The sequence below is a fragment of the Myotis yumanensis genome, unplaced genomic scaffold, assembly GCF_028538775.1.
Source record: "Myotis yumanensis isolate MYYU_CA2020_CCGP unplaced genomic scaffold, mMyoYum1.0.hap1 SCAF_5, whole genome shotgun sequence".
Lineage (NCBI taxonomy): Eukaryota > Metazoa > Chordata > Mammalia > Chiroptera > Vespertilionidae > Myotis > Myotis yumanensis.
This window is the reverse complement of record NW_027223756.1, coordinates 42361153-42385134: the sequence shown is the minus strand read 5'-3', so window position 1 is coordinate 42385134 and position 23982 is coordinate 42361153. Positions and strand designations below refer to the sequence as shown.

At 40.0% G+C, this 23982-nt stretch overlaps 2 protein-coding genes and 1 non-coding gene across 5 annotated transcripts in view; 2 read left to right on the top strand and 1 right to left on the bottom strand.

Moving 5' to 3' along the window:
• Positions 1 to 23982, top strand: part of MFSD8 (major facilitator superfamily domain containing 8) — an 85687-nt gene that overhangs the window by 23140 nt on the left and 38565 nt on the right. The window lies entirely within an intron of this gene.
• ABHD18 (abhydrolase domain containing 18) overlaps positions 1 to 23982 on the bottom strand; it is a 44425-nt gene that overhangs the window by 7211 nt on the left and 13232 nt on the right. For all 3 annotated transcript variants that reach the window (XM_070415169.1, XM_070415168.1, XM_070415170.1), the window contains 9 exons: positions 19868 to 19968; positions 17948 to 18026; positions 17761 to 17845; positions 14156 to 14183; positions 9159 to 9297; positions 6285 to 6374; positions 5250 to 5351; positions 2774 to 3152; positions 1026 to 1188 (listed from right to left, as the gene is read on the bottom strand). In XM_070415169.1, coding sequence (XP_070271270.1) covers positions 1026 to 1188; positions 2774 to 3152; positions 5250 to 5351; positions 6285 to 6374; positions 9159 to 9297; positions 14156 to 14183; positions 17761 to 17845; positions 17948 to 18026; positions 19868 to 19968 — 1166 coding nt within the window. The remainder of the gene's footprint in view (positions 1 to 1025; positions 1189 to 2773; positions 3153 to 5249; positions 5352 to 6284; positions 6375 to 9158; positions 9298 to 14155; positions 14184 to 17760; positions 17846 to 17947; positions 18027 to 19867; positions 19969 to 23982) is intronic.
• On the top strand, positions 23492 to 23618 carry LOC139011895 (small nucleolar RNA SNORA3/SNORA45 family). Its single transcript, XR_011471708.1, has one exon. It is a non-coding gene; the product is annotated as a small nucleolar RNA SNORA3/SNORA45 family (small nucleolar RNA).

The window sequence follows — 23982 nt, the reverse complement described above, 5'->3', positions numbered from 1 at the left end:
TTATGTGAACTAATTTATTCAACCACTAATAATAAATTCCAATGACACCTTTTATCATAAAATTTGAATGAAAGTTGAAATAATGCAGGATACCAAAAAACAAGTTACAGCATACAAGTTTTTATAAGTTCTAACAAATACTGGAGTCATAAAATTACTAATATTGCCTGGCCGGTGTGGCTCAGTGGTTGAGTGTCAACTCATGAACCAAGAAGTCACTGATTCAATTTTGGGCACATGCCTGGGTTGTAGGCTCGATCCCCAGTAGGGGGCGTGCATGAGGTAGCCAATTGATGGTGTTTCTCATTGATGTTTCTCTCTATCCTTCTTCCCTTCCTCTGTCTAGAAGAAAAATCACCCTAGCTGGTTTGGCTCAGTGGATAGAGTGTCGACCTGTGAACTGAAGGGTCCTGGGTTCGATTCCGGTCAAGGGCACATGCCTGGGTTGCAGGATCAATCCCCAGTAGGGTGCATGCAGGAGGCAGCTGATCAATGATTCTCATCATTGATGTTTCTATCTCTCTCTCCCTTCCACTCTGAAATCAACAAAAATGTATTAAAAAGAAAAAAAAATCATCAAAAGCATTTAAAAACAAAAACGTTACTAATATTGAAACCAATACTTGTCTTCTCATTTTAAGGTTCAATTTTCACTTGCTACTAAAAACCATTGCTAGATTTATTCCACAGTTGCTCAGTCATTCTGAGAGAAGGACACCAGTGTGGAGTGAAAAACCTAGGGAAGTTTTACAAACCCTGGTGTCCCTCCATATTCTCTAAAATACCTGGCCATTGACATCTAAAGAGGGTAAAATCAGATAATAAAGCATGCCTATCATATGCTACTTCCTAGTTCTCTAGAAGAAAAGGAAAATAAGAGGACAAGAAAGGAAAGAGTGTGAATGGAGGAAACAAGGAAGAAACAAGAGGACCTAAAGGATATAATAAAAATACCCATTATTGTATGTCAAAAGAAATAAAAAAAGAAGCAATAAACAGACACCTGTTTACACCAAACATCTTACCTGAAGACTCCTTGTTTGAACAGATAAGCACTAATATGACCCCCTTCTAGATATCGGATTTCACAACCAGGCCAAATTTCTTGCAGACTTCGAACTCCAGTTCGTGGAATATATGCATCTTCTTTGGCTTGAACCACTATAATGAGGCTTGGGTCTACTGGAACTAGGTACAAGATTTTAAAAAATGCAAGAAAATCTCTAAGATTTTTATACATCCTATTAAATTGTATCTACACTAATAAAAGACAAACATGCAAATTGACCGTACCTTCGCTACACCTTAAAGCCACGCCCACCAGCCAATCACAGTGGCTATATGCAAATTAACCCAACCAAGATGGTGGCCGGCAGCCATGGAGCTGGAGCAAGCAGGAGGCTTGGTTGCCCCAATGATGGAAGAAGCCAAGCTTCCCGCCTGCTGCGGCCCCGGCTCTGAGCTCCACTCAAAGCAACAAAGTTTCAATTATAGAAGATAAATAAACCCCATCTACCTGCTTTCAGCCGGCCGTGGCCACAGAGCTGGAGCGAGCAGGAGGCTTCCCTCCTGCCCGCCCTGGCCGGCTATGAGCTCCACTCCAGGCTACAAAGTTTCAATTATAGAAGGTAAATAAATCCCAGAATAAAAAAAAAAAGAAAAAAAGGAGAGGCTGGAGCTTGGCCAGCCTGAAAACGGCCCTCAGCCCCTCACCCAGACTGGCCAGGCACCCCAGTGGGGACCCCCCACCCTAAAGGGGGTGTGGCCAGCCTGCAAACAGCCATCAGCCCCTCACCCAGGCTGGCCAGGCACCCCAGTAGGGACCCCCACCCTAAAGGGGGTGTGACCAGCTGCAAACAGCCATCAGCCCCTCACCCAGGCTGGCCAGGCACCCCAGTGGGGACCCCCACCCAAAAGGGGGTGTGACCAGCCTGCAAACACCCATCAGCCCCTCACCCAGGCTGGCCAGGCACCCCAGCGGGACCCCCACCCTGATCCGGGACACCCTTCAGGGCAAGCAGCTGGCCCCCACCTGTGCACCAGGCCTCTATCCTATATAATAAAAGGGTAATATGCAAATTGACCCTAACAGCAGAGCGACTGGAAATGACTGGTCACTATGACACACACTGACCACCAGGGGCCAGACACTCCATGCAGGAGCTGCCCCCTGGTGGTCAGTGTGCTCCCACAGGGGGAACTCTGCTCAGCCACAAGCCAGGCTGACGGCTGCCAGTACAGTGGTGGTGGTGGGAGCCTCTCCCGCCTCCTCAGTAGCGCTAAGGATGTCCGACTACAGCTTAGGCCTGCTCCCCGCTGGCAAGTGGACATCTCCCGAGGGCTCCCAGACTGCGAGAGGGCACAGGCCAGGCTGAGGGACACCCCCCCAGTGCAAAAATTTTTGTGCACCAGGCCTCTAGTTAGAAAATAAAATGCATCATACAGTGCAGTCAGTGAAATATCAAACTGGAACTCTCTTGAATAAGTTAAAAATCAACTATTCTATACCATAATGTAATATTCATTTCTAATACAGTTAGATGAACATTCTAAATAAGGTACAAAAGCCATTGTTTTTAATGAACTATAAGATGGTCTTAGATTTTCATGGATAAAATATGATACATTTAAATAACCAGCTTATCTTGCTAAACACATTCTGGGGCCAACAATAAATATACTCTGGAAAATACAAAATTAACTTATAAAGCATCCTTAAAAATATTTCACAAATTTAAAAATCATCAAATATCTCAATTGCATATAAAAATACCTGAGAAATTTGCTACATGAGTACATTCATCCATGACTCCTTTCATAAACAGCAAAGATTCTTTCTGAAGATTCTTTCTTCTTTGTTCTTTACTGAGTAGGTGGTATGACTGAGGATTGGAACTTGTATAACTACTTTTGTTGGTTGAAAGTGTTTGATTGAAGCACTCCATCTTAGAAGTATCTTTCAACAAGAGTCCTTCTGATGTGGCACTGAAAGATGTTTTACTAGATTTATGACATTCATTATGTTTCGAGGACAGAACCTGGTCTGTCATATCTAAATTTAAAGTTCTAGAAACCAGATTAAGGTTAGTGAGCTTGTCTGCACTGCTAGGGAAGCATTTCACGAACTCTTGTCCCATTTTGAAAGAATCTGTCTGAATATATAAAAGAAAAGAAAACATCATTTAATAAAAAATAGGATTTTTTTAACAACTTTTTTCAAACAAAACCACAAATGTTCATCAACGAATAAAGGGAAAAACAAAATGTTGTATACATACAATGGATCATTAATGAACTTCTGATACATGCTAAAACATTATACTAAATGAATAAAACAGGCACAAAAGGACAAATACTATATGATTACATTTTTAATGAGGAACCTAGAGTAATCAAATTCATAGAGAGAGAAAGTAGAATGGTGGTTGCCACGATGAAGAGGAGGTGGAAATGGAGAGTTATTGTTTAACAGGTTCAGAATTTCAGTTTAGGAAGATGGAAAGTTCTGCAACTGGATGGTGTTGTCGGAGGAGGTGATGGTGGCAAAACAATGTGAATGTACTTAATACCACTGAATGGTACATTTAGAAATGGTTAAAATGGTACATTTCATGTTGTATATATTTTACCACAATTAAAAAAAGAGATGTCAAAATTTAACTTAGGACTAAGACAGATTTATATTTTACTGCTAAATGTTTCCTACTGAACAGTAATTAAAAAGTGTAATTTAGTCTATCTCATGCTTTTATTGCCAAAGTATGGAAATCCAGATCTGCTAGAACTTCCAAAAGTCTAATGAGTGTATCCTGGCAGTAATACAATAGCCACTCCAAATCTCTTTCTCAGGATGAACTAATAATAATTTAAAATGATCAAGAAATAAATATTACCTATGAAAAATTTTAAAGTATGAACTCAGCTTAAAGACCTGTAAATAAAACATCATTTAAATAAAAATAAACTTTGTCAAATACTAAAAGCAAAGTCAAAACATAAAAATGATAGCCTGGGAAAATATATTTGCAACTTATATGACAAAGAGCTTATTGCTTTAATAAGAGCAATAGAGTGAAGAGAAAGCCCAAAATCACAATAAAAAGAAATAAGCAAAGAGTATGCATATAAGGTCATAGAAAATAAAACAGAAATTAGTCTTGAACTTACCCTTAACTATGTTCATTCAGAAACTATCTCCTCTGAACACTCAGTTTTTTTATTTTTAATTTAAAAAAATCTATTTTTATTGATTTCAGAGAGGAAGGGAGAGGGAGAAAGAGATAGAAACATCTATGATGAGAGAGAATTATTGATTGGCTGCTTCTTCAGGCCCCACACTGGGGATCGAGACTGCAACCCAGGCATGAGCCCTGACTGGAAATCGAACCCTTCACCTCTTAATTCATAGGTAGGCCCTCAACCACTGAGCCACACTGGCCAGGCAAGAAAAATTTTAAGGGAAACAGAAAGGGATGGAAGGGAAAATATAGATTAAGACACTTAAAAGAACTGTAGTATCTATCCCTTTCCCCCCGTCTCTCTTCATCTAGCTCTCCATCACTCACACTCTGTCACCAAAAAAAATAAATTATAAAATAAAAAAACAGAAGAGCTGTAGTATCTAAAGATGTACACTTGGATAATAAAATTATTTTAAAGAAAGAAGGAAGTAGTTACTATAAAAATCAGGATGATAATAGTAGGGGAGAAGGGCCTTTGATTAGGACACACGGAGGTGGTTTCAGGGTTGGGTGGTCAAGTTCTGAGCTGGGTGGTCAAGCTATATTCTTGACCTATTACAAATGTGTTTCTATTTAATAATGTATTAAACCATATTTGCTTTGAATGATTATCTCTATCTGTTATTTTACTTATCTGTATTTTCTTTTAAAGAATTTAGAAAAATATTGCTTTAAAAAATTTGCAATTCTTTTTAAAAAATTGACTTTAAAAAATAAAAATTGACTTTAGAGAGAGGAAGGAAGGAAGGGAGACAGAGAGATAGAGAGAGAAGAACATGGATTTGTTGTTCCACTTATTCATGCATTTCATTGGTTGATTCTTTTTTTTTTTCCCCATTGGTTGATTCTGACTGGGGATCAAATCTGAAACCTTGGCGTATGAGGAGATGCTCTAACCAACTAAACTACCCAGTCAGGGCCCAAAATTTGCAATTCTTTTAAAAAATTTGAATAATTAAACACAATCAACCCTTCCCCTAACATTATATAGAAACTACAAATACTTACTCCACAATATTCAAGCATGTGAATAATTTCTTCCTCATAAACGGTCTGTGCATAATACTGCTTTTCCAACTCCCTCCAATTAATTGATTTACTCAGCACACCCTGAAATAACAAACTAAAGTAAGATCAAATCACATCATAAAACATCTTGTCCAAAAACTGTATTATTACTGTGCAGAAGAGTTAACATAGCAGGCTTGAGATTTCCTAACTTTAGAAAGGCCTGCTTATAAGGTTGGCCCTCGACTAGAGTTTGAGAACTTGACTAATAAACAGTCCTTTACCCTGATGTAAAACTTCCTAAATGATGAAAAACATGAACTGATGAACAAAAACAGATCCAGAGACAGAGAAGCATGGATCAGACCATCAAACCTCAGGGGGAAGGTAGGGGAGGGTGGGAGTGGGGATGTCAACCAAAGGACTTGTATGCATGCATATAAGCCTAAACAACGGACACAGACAACAGGGGGGTGAGGGCATGAGTGGGGGGGTGAGGGGGCAATGGGGGAATAAGGACACATATGTAATACTTTAATCAATAAAGAAATTAAAAACTAAACACAACAAAACTTCCTAAATGATAAAGTGGGTCTCTGTGCTTGAACTGGTTGTACAAACAATGCAGTTCCTGCTGAACACCTGCTTTCCTTCTGGAATTTTGGTACATGCCAGGCAGAGGGAACCTAAATGACTGAGCCCTGAGAAAAACCCTGGACTTCCGTGCTCAAGTGAATTGCACTGATGGATACAATTTGGCAAATTTGTCACACTGCTGGAGGAATCCAACACAGAATGTGAGGTCTCCACTGAAAGCTTGTGCCTGGTGTCCTCTGGACTTTGCCCCCTGTATCTTTTCCCTTTGCTGATTCTGTATTGTACCCTTTTGCTCTAATGAGTCTTAGTCATGAGTACATGCTGAGTCCTGTGATTTCTTCTAGTGAATCACCAAACCTGGGGGTGGTTTGGGGATCCCCCCAAACAATTACCTATAAGCATATATAACTATCTAAATATTAATTGCAATTAAATTACCGTAGTGAAGACCCCAGATGCTGTAGACCAAGACAGACATGGAATCAATGGCATGGGCTTAGGCCAGTTGGATACCGCTAAGGAAGCCATCTGTAATATGTTAACACAGTCAGTTAGAGAGCTTCTGTTTAAATTTTCTACTCATTAAAATAAAAAATATTTAATATTAACAAGCACTTTGTGTAGTTGTTGATAAGACACAAAAAGCCTCTAAACCAGCAGTTCTCAACCTGTGGGTCGCGACCCCTTTGGGGGTCAAACAACCCTTTCACAGGGGTCGCCTAAATACATCCTGCATATCAGATATTTACATTACGATTCATAACAGTAGCAAAATTACAGTTATGAAGTAGCAACAAAAATAATTTTATGGTTGGGGGTCACCACAACATGAGGAACTGTATTAAAGGGTCGTGGCATTAGGAAGGTTGAGAACCACTGCTCTAAACACTCATGAGAATGACTAGCAAGCAACCTTTTCAAACTTCCAAAAGTCATAAATTCAACCACAACATATAACTTCCCCCTTTGAAAGCAATCTATATATATAAAAGCCTAAGTGACCTTTATGACTGGTCGAGCAAATGACTGGTTGCTACGATGTGCACTAACCACCAGGGGCAGATGCTCAATGCAGGACCTGTCCCCTGGTGGTCAGTGCGCTCTCACAGCCAAACTCCTGTCTTTCCTCCTCTTGGCTGGCCCGCCCCGCCCCGATCTGGACTGGGTGAGACGCCCCGATTGCCAGCCAGGCCGAGGGACCCCACTCATGCACGAATATGTGCACCAGGCCTCTAGTAAAATATATTAGAAAATTTTAAGTAATCTCAAGACTTTTCATAGAGAGCTACTTTCTACTGGGTAAATATAGAGCACACATACTGAGATGTAGATACACTCATTACCTAAGTGACTTGCTCAGGTACAGCAAAATCACAACTATAAAATCTCAGACCCTAAAAAATAATAATAAAATAAAAAAAACCCTCAGACCCCTGAAGTTGACTAAAAGATGCCAAGAATTTGGTAAACTACAAAACACAACATAAAACTAATTTAAAATAATGTAATATGTATGCTTAGAGAGGGAAAGAGTTGTTTTGGGCTAGAGGAATTGGGGTAGGCTTCATGAAATGGCTGTCACTTAGGGAAAATGATTGATGGGGTCATGTCTTCCATTTAAGAAGACAATACGATTAAAGGCAAGATAGTGAGAAAGCACAAAGTCTTTGTTGTGGGGAACATCCAAAATACAGGGTGGAGCAAAAGTAGGTTTATAGTTGTTTGTATGGAAAATAATATAACAGTTAATAAATAATACTACAAGAGTAAACTCTGTTTTGCATGCTCACAAATGTAAACCTACTTCTGACACACCCTGTACTTCAGCTCAGCTGGTCAATAGTGCACATGTGGTCAGTGGGTTCAGGAGATAAGTAGGGCTGGAAAGATTGATCAGGATCAGATTAGAAGTTCCTTTTTTTTGTAGATAATAGGGAATTAATCAAGAGGCCTGGGCAAAGGAGTGGCATTGTCAAAGGAGTGATTCAAGGAAGCTAAAATGATAGTGGTTTATAGGGCTGATTAGAGAGGATCAGATTTCAGGTAGGAAAACCAGTTAAGAGGCAATAGTCAAGATGAAATTATAAGGCCCCAACCTAGGTTCTAAAAATGGAAACACTGCTAGGTAGGAAAAGAAATCCTTTTTCAGCCTTTAGGTTTACTGTCTTGCAGTTGCTGTTTTGAATTTGAGTAAATGCTTGAAGTGGTTTTATTAGCTTCACCTCTTTGGTAACCCCTTTAAATTTGAGTAAGTTTTTTAACTTAATTTTATAAGTCAAATAACTTACAGCAAATAATGAACCAGAGCATATTCCTGGCCCTCAGTGAATGTACTGCTTCATGGAGCAAACTGATGGCTAAATAAGTACAGTGAAATAAGTACTAATGAGAGATGAAGTATAGTCTGGAGTAAGGCTGGGAGTCAGGAGAGCTTGTCATAGGAAGTAAGCTCCAAATTGGAACCAGAAGAGCAAGCTGTTATTCAGCTAAGTGGAAAGGCATGCAGGGGCACCAGAAGGGTACCAGCACCTGGCATAGTTACAGCCAGTGCAAGAGCAAGTCTTTGGCAGGTTTTAGGCAGAACAGAGCAGAGATCAGATTGGGGAAGATCACTAAGGTGTGAAGAAAACTATTAAGAAAAAGTTTAAGAGAAAAGAATACATGACAAGCAAACCAAGTAGGAGGCCATTTTAGTACACTCTACAAGACAAAGGTAAAACAAGTTGGTGGTATCAGGTATAAAGATAAAAGAGATAAATGAAAAGTATTTTCCAGCCCTAGCCAGTTTGGCTCAGTGGATAGAGCATCGGCTTGTGGATTGAAGGGTCCCTGGTTCGATTTTGGTCAAGGGCATATGTCCAGGTTGCAGGCTCGATCCCCAGTAGGGGGTGTGCAGGAAGCAGCTGATCAATGATTCTCTCTCATTGTTGATGTTTCTCTCTCTCCCTTTCCCTTCCTCTCTGAAATCAATAAAAAATACATAAATATATAAAAAGTATTTTCCAAATTAGCTATTTTCACCAATATGACATTTATACTTGAAACTTGAGTAAAGTTTCATAATCAACTTTTAATAAAATATCAAATCCAATACCTGAGATGTAACTGTAGAGTAAGTAAAATCAGTGTCTACATAAATCATACCAAAAAATAACATCATTATTTTATAATTGGAATGAAAGTTTAGAATGTTTCTTCTTTCACCAAAACCAAAATTAATTCTATACATAAAGTGAATTTTAAAAGTAACTAGATTCCCTAGATCTTATAAACACAATCATAAGTAAATATCATTTGAAATGAAAGGCTTACATGTCCTCCCATGGATATTCCGGTCATTCCTAGAGGTCCATAACCCTCCCTCTCGAGCCAGTGCAAGAGAGCTGCAGATTCCAAAACAAGAGCTCCTCCCATCACAAATAGGTCAGACACGTTTTTTAAGCTGGACCTTCTAGCATCACAAAACAAAAAAGAAAATTATTTTTTAATGTATTTACATTTTTATATGTGAAAATTTACAACAGGCAGTCAAGGTTTATCTTTATTCTTTTAAAGGGAATAGTAGTTGAGTAAAACAATGGACTGAGTTAATATAATTAGAGTGCTGCTAATACAGTTCTACATATTAATCACCTATAACTTATTTTTTTAAGTTATATATGCTCTCTAGCATATAATCTTTATTGAATTTCAACTATTTTACTATTTTCAAGTTCAGAAAAGAATCTTATTTGATGGCACTTTATTTTTTTAAAAATATATTTCTTTATTGATTTCAGAGAGGAAGGGAGAAGGAGAGAGAGATAGAAACATCAATGATGAGAGAGAATCATCGATTGGCTGCCTCCTGCATGCCCCCCACCGGGGATCAAGCCCGAAACCCAGGCATGTGCCCTTGGCTGGAATCGAACCTGGGACCCTTTAATTCGCAGGCTGACACTCCATCCACTGAGCCAAGCCGGCCAGGGCTTGATGGCACTTCATAAAAACTTAAAATACTTATGGGAAAATAATATTTCTTATACTGCCAATTTTGTTAAATTACTATGACTGTATAAGGAAAAACAAATTTATAATTGTCCCACCTTAGAAAGAACTTATTACAATAGAACTTAAAAGCATAACATTTTTAAAAAAGCAATGTAAGAGTTTAACCTAATACTAGTTTCATGTATTACCGAAATCTTAAATACACAATTTATGAAGACATATGCACATAGTTGGCTACTGGATGAAACCTTGTCAAAGTGTACAAAAATTCATTTTATCAATGGCCATTCACTATATGCCTACATAGAATAATTATATGCAAAGAACCAGATGCCACAGGAACACCAAGTTGTTAAAAACAGAATTATGCCCAGTGTCCTCCCACATCCTCTCAGGGCTCCATATTCATAAGGCAGGGCTTCTCTTTGTGGAAACTACTAGAGGCCTGGTGCAAGAATCTGTGCACAGGTGGGGTCCCACCCGCCTGCGCTGGTCTGGGAAAGGGGACACGGGAGGTTGGCTGGCTGGCCCTGCCCCCTAATCAAACTCCCTGTGGAGGGGACAATTTGCATATTAGCCTTTTATTATATGGGACTAGAGGCCCGGTGCATGAAATTCTTGCACTGGGGGTGGTGGTGGTGGTGGTGTGTGTGTGTGTGTGTCCCTCAACCAGCCTGCACCCTCTCCAATCTGGGACCTCTCGGGGGACATCACCTCACAATCTGGGACTGCTGGCTCGCAACTGCTCGCCTGCCTGCCTGCCTGATAGCCCCTAACCGCTTCTGCCTGCCAGCCTGATCACCCCCTAACCACTCTCCTGCCAGCCTGATTAACACCTTAACTCCTCTCCTGCCAGCCCGATCGCCCCCAACTGCCCTCCCCTGCTGGCCTGGTCACCCCAACTGCCCTGCCCTCCTGGCCTGGTCACCCCAACTGCCCTGCCCTGCCGGCCTGGTCGCCCCAACTGCCCTCCCCTGCAAACCTGGCCCCCCCCCCCCAAACTGCCCTCCCCTGCCAGTCTGATGGTCCCCAAATGCCCTGCCCTGCTGGCCTGGTCTTGCCCCAACTGCCCTCCCCTGCAGGCCTGATCTCACCCCCAACTGCCCTCCTCTGCTGGCCAATTTGGTTCTGATTGGTTGGTTTCTATGCCAGTCAGCGTCAAAAGCTCTGTCTCTTAGGCAGACACTGACTCCTCATAGTTCACCTGGATTTGGTTCTGATTGGTCGGCTCCTATGCCAGTCGGCGTCAAAAGCTCTGCCTCCTAGGCAGCCATTGGCTCCTCACAGTTGTCCTAGATTTGGTTCTAATTGGTCAGTTCCTATGCCAGTCAGTGTCAAAAGCTCCACCTCCTAGGCAGCCATTGGTTCCTCACAGTTGACCCAGATTTGGTTCTGATTGGTCAGTTGCTATGCCAGTTAGTGTCAAAAGCTCTGCCTCCTAGGCAGCTATTGGCTCCTCACACTTCACCCAGATTTGGTTCTGACTGGTCGGTTTCTATGCCAGTCAGCGTCTCTGGGCCTATCAAAGGGGCCTGATCAGCAAGGTGGGGCTGATCAGCAGCCCCGGTGGAGGCCTGGAGAGAAAGGGAGGCGTGGCTGCTGAAGAGAAACAGAGAGGCAAGTGCTGATCAACAGCTGCCACAGGGGCTATGGATCAGACCCTGCTTCTCTCTTTAGGCCTCTGTCCGGGCCCGATTTGCAGTCCCCTCAGCAGTCAGTGCTGGGTCACCACGGCAACCCAGTGCTGACTGCAGGACTGACTTCTGGTTGGTCGAGCCTCCGGTCATGAGGGACCCAGGGTTTTTATATATTAGGATGTTATCCTATGTCAAAACAGATCATACTCATGCTTCATCATAAAAGAACTCATTTATCCTTATATTTGTTTCCTATCCTCATTCTAATTTGCTATTTATGATTACAGAATTCCCCTGATTATTTTCATCTGGTATGGAAGTTTGAATTCTCAGGTCCACCTCAGTTTGCTCTTTAATAGAAGTTACCAATGTGAGGTTTTGAGATAATGGCTATATATAACAATAAACCCACTCTCAAATTATTTAACCACTGTTGATGAAAACAGGGTTAAGATATTTTAAAAGAAAGCGAATTGTTTATTATTATTAAAACTAGAGGCCCGGTGCACAAAAATTTGTGCACTTGGGGTGGGGGGGGGGGGGTCCCCCCAGCCTGGCCTGTGCCCTCTCACAGTCTGGGACCCCTCGGGAGATAACGACCTGCTGGCTTAGGCCTGCTCCTGGGTGGCAGAGGGCAGGCCCAATCCCTAAGTGCAGCCCCTGGTCAGGCTCAGAGCAGGGCCGATAGGGGAGTTGGGGCACTACACCCTGTCACACACAGAGCCGCAGGGCAATCGGGGGATTGGGGAGCTCCCCCCCTATCAGGCACAGAGCAGGGCTGATCAGGGGGTTTGGGCACTGCCCCCTGTCACGCTGATCCCGGTGCCGGGAGCCTCGCTGCTCCGCTGATCCCAGTGCCGGGAGCCTCATTGCTCCGCTGATCCCGGTGCCGGGAGGCATATTACCCTTTTACTATATAGGATAGAGGCCTGGTGCACGGGTAGGGGCCGGCTGGTTTGCCCTGAAAGGTGTCCTGGATCAGGGTGGGGGTCCCCACTGGGGTGCCTGGCCAGGCTGGCTGAGGGGCTGAGGGCTGTTTTCCCACTGGCAGTTGACTAAAAGCTCCCAACTGCTCCTTGTTTTCTTTTTTTTTTTTTTTTATTCTGGGCCAGCTTTAGCTCTGAGGCTTCGCTGCTGAAAACATGGATACAATGTTGCGGTCCGGGGCTAACTGAAAGCCAGTTTTGTTTAGCTTCTTATTTGCAACACAGTAATAGTTGCTTAGAGTTGCAGTTGAGAGTCCAGCAAGTGAGGCGGGAACGTTGGAGTCTGCAGTTCCTGGAGGAAGCAAGCCTCCCTGCTCACTTCAGTGCACGGCTGCCGGCCGCCATCTTGGCTGACAGTTAATTTGCATAAGGATACGCTGATTAGCCAATGGGAAGGGTAGCGGTCGTACGCCAATTACCATGTTTCTCTTTTATTAGTGTAGAAGAAGATTGCAAGACATTTCTTTCTTATGATGAGTTGTTTGAGAAAAATTAAATACATTGGAGCATTATTATATTTTCTGGGTACATAAATGTAACAGGATATTTTATAAACATTATAATTCTCACAACAAGTCCGCACTAGGAAATTTATACAGTTTTCCCACTTTATAAGGTTTGCTTCTACCACACCCCATTTTCATGACCTCTTTTATGTCATGATCACATAGACAAGTGACTTCTAAACTGATCTTTCCATCACTTTGCAATTCCCTATTTGACTTCTCTACTTGCAGGTCCAACAGATATCACCAATATGTCCAAGTCAGAACCTTTGATTTCTTACCCACAAAAATGAATTTATCAGTAGGTCTTATCATTCTAATTTCTGCTTAAAGTACACTAGAGGTTTCCCACTGCACTTAGATTAAAATTCTAATCATGGTTCTTCCTAACCTGGCCCTTGCCTACCTTTCTGATCTCATCTTGCACTACTCTACAACCCGGTGCTCACATTCTGCTTTTCATTTACTCTTCCTTCTCTGAGGCTGACCTTCCTTCAGGTTGTCACCCTGGTGACTCCTTCTCGTTATGTCATGTCCTCATATCTAATACTGCTCCATCCCTGCACCCACACTCTATTACTCTTTATCCTATTGCCTTGCTTTATTTCTTTATGGTATTGATAAGTATATGAAATTACCTTATTGATTTTTATCTCTCTCCCATACTAGAATATGAGCTCTATGAAAGTAAGGACCTTGTCTTTTTGTTGCTGTCCTCCCAGTGTCTAGGATCAAATATTTCTTGAATGAATAAAAACTAAATATAACATAGATTATGAAAATGCAAAAAGCACTGCCTTAAAGTTGATCATTTTAAAAGACCAGGAAGAGAAAGTTTACCTATATTATGCATCGCAAGAATAAAAAATAGTAGTGTTTAATTTCACAAAGTAAATGTACTCTTCCTTTTAAAAAGGAACATGTTTTATACTTTCTTCAGTTAAAGTTTTACAAATAAAATATATTTTCAGTCAACCTATTAAAAATTTATCTCTATCATACATTTAAAATGCAAAAAGCTTAAAGTAAAAATTAAAGTTAACATTCCTACTATAGTTTTATAACAGAATTTCCCCGCAATAACACTTGGAGATTAAACTTAGAAATGGTTAACCAAAGACTACCAAAAACTTTAATGTTGCTGAAAATTCAATATAAAGACTGCAAAAATGAAGGTGATATATACTTACATTTGGTCCTTGGGTTTCCTGCAACCATTTAAGAATGTGGTCAAAGAGAAAGTTTTAAAACAAATATTCTCTGGTATCAAAACACATTAACTTAAATTAGTTAAAGTTGAAGACAATTTAATACTGAAATAACTATTTTATAATTATCTGAAATATGCTGTTTAGAAGGTCTCAGGTTTTTCAAATGGTTTTCTTTTATAGAGCTTTATTTTTTAAATAATTTATTAGTATTAGTATTATTTTGATTAATCCTCACATCAGGATATTTTTTCTATTGATTTTTAGAGAGTGGAAGGGAGGAAGGAAGTTGGAAAAAGAGAAAGAAACATCGATGTGGAAGAGACACATTATTGGTTGACGCCTGCACACAGGATCGAACCTGCATCCCAGGTTCATGCCCTTGACTAGGAATTAAACCTTATGGCAGCGGTTCTCAACCTGTGGGTCGCGATCCCTTTGGGGGTCGAATGACCCTTTCACAGGGGTCACCTAAGACCATGGAAAAACACATATATAATTACATATTGTTTTTGTGATGAATCACTATGCTTTAATTATGTTCAATTTGTAACAATGAAAATACATCCTGCATATCAGATATTTAGATTAGGATTCATAACAGTAGCAAAATTATAGTTATGAAGTAGCAACGAAAATAATTTTATGGTTGGGGGTCACCACAACATGAGGAACTGTATTAAAGGGTCGCGGCATTAGGAAGGTTGAGAACCACTGCCTTATGGTTTGCAGGCAGATGCTCTAACCCAGTGATTCCCAAAGTGGGCGCTACCGCCCCCTGGTGGGAGCTGCAGCGATCCAGGGGGGCAGTGATGGCCACAGGTGCATTTGTTTTAACTTTTTTTGTATTACCTTTCTATTCTGAGTTCAATAAATAGTTTCATAATTTCAAACTTCAATGTTTCTAATTTACACCTTTCTTTACTATATTTTACGAAAAAGGTAGAAACATTAATACATATATCTTTGTTTAATTGCTACTAAAATTTTAAAAAAATTAATTTCCAGGGGGCGCTGAGTAATATTTTTTCTGGAAAGGGGGCAGTAGGCCAAATAAGTTTGGGAACCACTGCTCTAACCACTAAAGACACAGGACAGGGATAATAATTTTTTTTTCTTTTTCTCTTTTTGGGACTAACAATTTATTTTAAAGAATTTTTATTGATTTTAGAGAGGGAGGAATAGAGGGAGAGGCACATACACATTAATGTGAGAGAGATACATCCATTGATGGCCTCCTGTATGCGCCCTGGGGATGGAACCTGCAATCAAGGTATATGCCCTATCGCTCTGGTACACAGGATGATGCTCCAACCAACTGAGCCACACTGGCCAGGGCTAAACAATTTATCTGAAGTGTAAAATTCAATGTTTTTAGTATATTTATTGGGTTGTGCAGTCTTCAACTTCAGTTTATTGGATTTTTTCACTTATATTATTATAGAAAACCTAAAATCCTGGGTTGCTTAGTTGGTTAGAGCATCACCCCTATACACCAAGGTTGAGTGTTCCATCTCCAGGTTCCATACAAGAAAGCAAGCAATGAATGCATAAATAAGTGGAACAACAAATTGATGTTTCTCTCTCTTTCTCTCCCTTCCCCACCTCTCTCCAAAATCAATTTAAAATTTTTTAGAAAATACAGAAAGGATTAGAAAAAATTTAGTTTATCTACAGACAACTATGCTAATATCTTGGGGTATTTTTCCTAATGTTTTTTCCACAGTATTTTAAATGGGTTTTGTTTTTAGGTTTTTCTGTATACCTGTATCATACCATAGAGTTATATATCCCATTTTTACACTATAAATACTTACATACATTGCTGTAAACTTTTAAAATAATAACTGTTAAAATTTACTAAACACATTATTTACCCAGCAACGTTCTAGACAGTATTAACTCTATAATACTCTGAATAACCTAAGAGACTATTCCCATTGCCAACAAAAATATTGATGTACTAAAATATTATGTTAACAAGTCCATGGTCATACAGGCAGTAAATGGTAGAACAATAAATATTACAGAAAAAACTGCATAATATTACAATATTATGAACCAGTTTTCTCAACCATGTTGCTATTTTTGGACATTCAAGCTATTTCTAATGTTTTACTATTGTACATCAAGTTATATAGCTATCTTTTCTCTTTTCTATTACTTTCTCTTTTCTAGGTATTTTATCCTTAGATTAAATTTCCCAGAAAGAGAATCATCCTGTCAAGGGATGTGAAGCTTTTTAAAGCTCTTGATTCAATGTGGTAAAAATGCTTTCCCAAGGGGTTGAGCTGATATTCAGTAATCAGTAGTGAGTGTGCCCATTTCACAATAGGCTCATGAGTATTATGTTTTGTTTTTAAAATATTTGTTAATTGTTGCTTTAACTTTACATTTCTCTTATTACCAGCAATGTTGAGCATTTTGTTATATTTGTGCATCAGTTTTGTTTCTTTTTCTTTTTTTTAAAAAATATATTTTATTGATTTCTTACAGAGAGGAAGGGAGAGAGATAGAGAGTTAGAAACATCGATGAGAGAGAAACATCAATCAGCCGCCTCCTGCACATCTCCTACTGGGGATGTGGCCGCAACCCAGGTACTTGCCCTTGACCGGAATCGAACCTGGGACCCTTCAGTCCACAAGCCGACACTCCATCCACTGAGCCAAACCGGTTTTGGCAGTTCCTTTTTCTTTTTTTTTTTTTTTTTTTTTTTAATATATTTTATTGATTTTTTACAGAGAGGAAGGGAGAGAGATAGAGAGTTAGAAACATCGATGAGAGAGAAACATCAACCAGCTGCCTCCTGCACATCTCCCACTGGGGATGTGCCTGCAACCCAGGTACATGCCCTTGACCGGAATCGAACCTGGAACCTTTCAGTCCGCAGGCCGACGCTCTATCCACTGAGCCAAACCGGTTTCGGCAGTTCCTTTTTCTTTAAATATATTTTTATTGATTTAAGAGAGGAAGGAAGAGGGAGAAAGAGATAGAAACATCAATGATGAGAAAGAGTAATTGATTGGCTGCCTCCTGCACGCCCCCCACTGGGGAGATCAAGCCCTCAACCTGGGCATGTGTCCTTGACTGGAATCGAACCCGGGACCCTTCAGTCCACAGGCCGACGCTCTATCCACTGAGCCAAACCAGCTAGGGCTAGTTTCGTTTCTTCTTCTGGACATAGTCTGATGTCATCTTGAAAATTAAGTTAAGAACTGTTCTAAACCTCAACTGATACTTAACTGTAAAGCACTTAAAACATGAGGGTTTCCTTAATAGCAAACATTTGACTTAATATTAAAATGCAGCATAAAATAAGTCTCACAGGAAACAGAAGTACCATTTATCTTTATTATACAATAGAAGCACAATCCTTATTTTAGTTTTTAAAAGGCATGAAGGCTTTTTAAAAGTCTGACTGCTCTTCAATCTAAAAAGTAGTTTTTCACTTCATTCTTAAGTATTTTTTGAACTAATGACTAAATTTAACTGATTTAGAAAAGTTGGCTACTATCTATCATTCCTTTGGATGACTAAATCTATAAATACATAAGAGAAAAGATTTCTAGGTATCACAAAAGGATATAATAAGGGTTTTCTAACAACAAAGAAGCCATTCCGGCTTCTTTAATCATAGGACGAGCCATCAGTGTTCGTCGTCTCCAGTAATGCTAAGAAAAGAAAAGAGGACACATTTAAAGAATATAATAATCACATCTGTTAAAGAGAGTATGTTGACAAATTAGGGATTAGATGTCATAATGAAGTCTTACATGATCTCCTGTTCCAGCAAGATGAATGCATACGGGTCTATATTTGCTATTCCATTCTTTAGGCACAATAAATTGGAACCTATTTAAAATAAAGCACCTCAATTAATTATCTTTTAAAGGCTTTTAAAAACAATATTTTATTGATATTTTACAGAGAGGAAGGGAGAGGGATAGAGAGTTAGAAACATCGATGAGAGAGAAACATCGATCAGCTGCCTCCTGCACACCTCCTACTGGGGATGTGCCCGCAACCAAGGTACATGCCCTTGACGGGAATCGAACATGGGACCTTTCAATCCACAGGCCGATGCTCTATCCACTGAGCCAAACCAGTCAGGGCTTAATACAAACTTTCCATGCTTGGAAGTTTCATAATTAAATTATTTTAGAAAAAAGTCTCCAGAATTCTGACATTAAAATTGTAATTGAGTATTTAATATTTGCCTAAAGACAACAAGGACATTGTAAATTTGTTTTATGTTAGGATAGTAAAATATTCAATTACCATATAGACACAGAATTTATTGTAATCATTTTTTATCTTGTTCAATACCACAACTTTATAAATGCGTAATAAAATTTTCTTATGCTAGAGACATTAATGTATATGATTAAGTCTTAGAAAACTGTACTCTTTAGGCTGTGGCTGCATTCTCAGGCAACTAGAACTGCTTTTCTGCCCTGGCCAGTGTGGCTTGGTTGAGCATCGCCCCATGCACCAAAAACATTCCCAGTCAGAGCACATGCCCAAGTTGTAGGCTCCATTCGCAGTGGGAGGAGGGAAAGAGAGATAGAAACATCAATGATAAGGGAGAACCATTGATTGGCTGACTCCTGCACATCCCACACCGGGGGTTGGGGATTGAACCTACAATCTGGGCATGTGCCCTGACTGGGAATAGAACCATGACCTCCTGGTTCCTAGGTCAATGCTCAAACATTGAGCCATGCTGTCTGGGCTGGGTCTTGTTTCTTTATCCATTCAACCATTCCATGTCTTTTGATTGGAGAACTTATTTCATTTACATTTAAACTGATTATTGATAGGTATGGACTTACTATAGCCATTTTGTTCATTGTTTCTGCCTGTTTCACAAGTGTTTTGTTTCTTCTTTATTTTTTTTCTCTTCTTTTATAATTTGATGACTTTCTGTAGTGATATAATTATACTTTTTTCTCTTCTCTTTTGTTCAAACATTATAGATTTTAGTTCTGTGGTTACCATGAGACTTATACAAAACATTTTTATAACAGTACTAGAGACCCAGTGTACGAATTCATGCACCAATGGGGTCCCTTGGCCTGGCCTGCAGGATCTAGCCAAAACCAGGTCTCTGACATCCCTTGAGGGGTCCCAGATTGCAAGAGGGCGCAGGCCAGGCCGAGGGTCCCCACCAGTGCACAATCGGGGCCAGAGAGGAACGCGGGAGGTTGGCCAGCCCGGGAGGGCTCCAGGGTGTGTCCTGCCCATCTCACTCAGGCCCAACCGGCCAGACCCCAGCCGCAAGCTAACCAACCGAGGTCAGTGCACATCATAGTGACTGGTCAACCGGTTGACTGTCTGTCTCCTGGTGGTCAGTGCACATCATAGTGAGCAGTTGAGCAGCCTTAGCATATCACACTTTGATTGGTTGAACGGCTGACCGGTCGAGTGGACACACTTAACATATCAGGCTTTTATTATATAGGATATTTTCAATGGATAACAGCCTAAGTTCAAATGCATACTAAATATGTCAAAATAATAAAGCTCTATAATTTCACTCTCCTCTCACCCCATGTGTAATGGGAATAATGTCACATAATTATTATAATTAATGCTAAGTAATTTCAAATAAGATGGCATTGATATTGTTATAACTTAAATTAACATAAACAACTTAGTACTTTAAATTTTTATTTAGTAATAAAAATTCTTACCTTGCAATAATAGATTCAACTGGCATGATATCAGGTACATAATGTGCCATAGGAGAAACAAAGTGTCCATCTAGGATCTTACAGTCTGACTGCTCTTCAATCTAAAAAAACAAAAACAAAACTAAGATTTATACATGTAAACAAAGATATCTTGGTCTATTATAGATATATTAGAGGTCCGGTGCACAAAAATTCGTGCCCGGCCTACCCCCTTCACAGTCTGGGAGCCCTCAAAAGATGTCCTATTGATAAGGGGGCCCCTTGGGGGAGGCGAGCAGGCTGATCAGGGGAAGGTGCCGCTCCCATCACCCCGCTGCTGCTGCCACTGCCAGCCACCGCAGCTGCTGGCCCTCAGCCCTCGCAACCGCTGTGGTGTTTTCATCAACAGGGACTCCTCTCCCTTCATCACAAAAAAATGACAACTTTCTTTAGGCATTTTCAAGATGTCTCTTTCATAGGATATGACATTTCTTTCTTTTTTTTTATCCTCACCTGAGGATATTTTTCCATTAATTTTTAGAGAGTGCGGAAGAGAGAGGGAAAGACAAAGAGAAACATCAATGTGAGAGGAACACATCGATTGGTTGCCTCCTGCATGAACCCTGACCTGGGCCCGGGCCAGGGAGGAGCCTGCAACCTAGGTACGTGACCTTGACTGGGATCAAACTGGGACCCTGTGGTCTGCAGGCCAAGGCTCTATCCACTGAGCCAAACCGGCTAGGGCAGGATATGACATTTCTTAGCCCCTCTAGCAGCAGACCTTCATTTTTCCTCCAGAAGTGAGGTGGAAAAACCCTAGATCACCTTCTTGGATTCTTATTACCCCAGTTACCAAGAATGCTGCGAGTGGCTTACTGCGAATTTAGCCAATGAGCAGTCAGAAAAGGTGTTTCCTGTGCAGCTCATGCATAGAGGCGGAACTTCCGGCGTGCCGCGGCTGCTAGCCCTCTCCGGCCCTCGCAGTCACTGGTCTAATTAGCATATACCCTTTTATTAGTATAGATGCCTTTTAAAAATATATATATTTTATTGATTTTAGAGAGGAAGGGAGAGGGAGAGAAAGATAGAAACATCAATGATGCCCTAACCGGTTTGGCTCAGTGGATAGAGCGTCGGTCTGCGTATTTAAGGGTACCAGGTTCGATTCCGGTCAAGGGCATGTACCTTGGTTATGGGCACATCCCCAGTAGGGAGTGTGCAGGAGGCAGCTGATCAATGTTTCTCTCTCATCGATGTTTCTAACTCTCCATCCCTCTCCCTTCCTCTCTATAAAAAAATCAATAAAAAAAAGAAAAAGAAACATCAGTGATGAGAGAGAATCATTGATTGGCTGCTTCCTGCATGCCCCCTATTGGGGGTTGAATCTGCAACCCAGGCATGTGCGCTTGGCTAGAATAGAACCTGGGACCCTTCAGTCCGCAGGCTGACGCTCTATCCATTGGGCCAAACCAGGTAGGGCATATTGGTGCTTTTTATAAAAAATTTCCATTCAGTAAAACCCTTTTCTCCAGTGCCTACTATGTATCGTTTTTGCCACATACTGCTTTCTAAGGACCTGGCTCTGATACACACACATTCCTTTTCTTTCAATATCTTTTACTACAGTCTAGTTGGAAAAGTAAACTATAAATAAACTTCATTTACACAATGATATACAATAACGCCAAATAAAATACCAGTTAGAATAATTTGACAATATAAAAGTAAACATATGAACAATTTACAAATTGCAACAATAATTTACTACAATCAAATAAGGGCTGATATTAAATATGTTAGAATGGCTAATTTTTAGGCAATCTACTGATGTAATAAGTCACGTCAACATATCACATAAGGAGAAATATGGCATTTACATATATGTCAAAGGAATTTGCTAATATATAATATTTAAACTTTTCCTCCCTCAAATAGTTGTTTTTTTGTTTTTGTTTTTTTTTAATCCTCACCCAAGGGTATTTTCCATTGATTTTTAGAGAAAGTGAAAGAGAGAGGGAAAGAAAGAAATGTAGATGTGAGAGAAAGACATCGATTGGTTGCCTCCTTCACGTGCCCTGACCAGGGCCCTGGTCGGTGAGGAACCTGCAACTGAGGTATGTGGCCTTGACCGGAATTGAATCCGAGACCCTTTAGGCCACAGGCAGATGCTCTATCCACTGAGCCAAACTGACTAGGGCAAATAGTTGTGTTTTTTTAAATGAATTTTTCTTTTTTTTATCAAGCCAGTAGTAAAAATTAAATTAGCATTAAAGCACCACATATTTCCATTAAAATCAGAAACAAACAAACAAAAAAACATACCTCGTCTAGCTTTATTTAAAACACAAATTCACCCTACCTGGTTGGGCTCAGTGGATAGAGCCTCCGCACTGAAGGATCCTGGGTTTGATTCCGGTCAAGAGCACATGCTGGGTTGCAGGCTGGATACCCAGTGGGAAGCGTGCAGGAGGCAGTCGTTCAGATACTCTCTCATCACTGATGTTTCTATCTCTCTCTCCCATTCCCTTCCTCTCTGAAGTTAATAAAAAAATATATTAAAAAAACCCAAAAAACACAAATTCTAGACCTCGCTGATTTTGCTCAGTGGCAAGAGCATCAGCCAAGGGACTGAAGGGTCTCAGGTTTGATTCCCAGTCAAGAGCATGTACCTGGGTTGGCCTTGCGTGCTGGAGGCAAACCATCAATGTGTATCTCTCACACTGATGTTTCTTTCTGTCTCTCTCCCCTCCTCCCTTCCACTCTCTCTAAAAAAAATCAATGGAAAAAATATTCTTGGGTGAGGATTAACAACAACAAAAAAGCTGCTTTACTATGAAATAAATTTGCATAAATTATGGCATATTATTTTCAATCCTTCATTAGTTCTTATTAGCCTATCTTTTATTTCTGAACCAATAGCATGCTCGGTTGATCATGCTGCAACTTTACAATACCCACTGATATATTACTAAAACAGACTTATCAATCTTCCTGTTCTGGTATTCCTGATCTGACTGTACTCTCATGGTTCTTCCAAAAATTATTTTAGGAGCCTTTTATGGACCTAATTTCTAAATTGAATGTTTTAATCAGGATTGTACTGCATTTTTTAAAAAAAGGTAAGAAAACCTAACGTGGATAATGTGAAATTTTTAAATCAAGAAGTCTTTACATTTTATTCATCTTTTTGCCTGCAAATATAGTTTTAAAGTTTTTTTTCACATGTATTTTTGAAAAACAAACTATCTGATAAAGAAGATAGTACAAACTAATGTGAAGGAAATAATAATTCAATAAATAGTGTTAGGGTAATTGGGAATTTGGTAAGATAAAAACCAATTTTAGAGCCAAACATAATATTGGTTTAAAAATTAAGCCAGCTACAACTCAACAATAAGATGAATAGCCCAATTAAAAACAGGCAGTCTCTAGAGCAGTGATGGCAAACCTTTTGAGCTCAGTGTGTTAGCATTTTGAAAAACCCTAACTTAACTCTAGTGCCGTGTCACATATAGAAATTTTTTGATATTTGCAACCATTGTAAAACAAAGATTTATATTTTTGATATTTATTTTATATATTTAAATGCCATTTAACAAAGAAAAATCAACTAAAAAAATGAGTGTCATAGGTTCGCCATCACTGCTCTAGAGTCATGCTTGGGTATTAGCTATTGCCTTATTGTGCTAGAGTCCTCCAAGAGCAACTCTTGACCTTATAAACTGACTGTGGCCCTACTATGGAATAGTCAGTCACCAGGCTAGTGACATGCAAAAAACAAAACAAAAAGGCAAGTATTTCATAAATATTTCTCCAAAGAAGACACTCACATGGCCAATAAGCACATACAAATGCTCAACATCATAGTCATTAGGGAAAGGCATATCAAAATCATCAACAAATCAGCAAAGGACAAGTGTTGGCTAGGTTGTGGAGAAAAGGGAACCCTACTACACTACTGGTGGGAATGTAGACTGGTGCAGCCACTATGGAAAACAGTATGGAGTTTCCTCAAAAAATAAAAATGGAACTGCCATTTGACCCAGTGATCCCATTTCTGGGAATTTATCCTAAGAAATCCTAAACACCAATCAGAAAGAATACATGCACCCCTATCATAGTAGCACAATTTACAA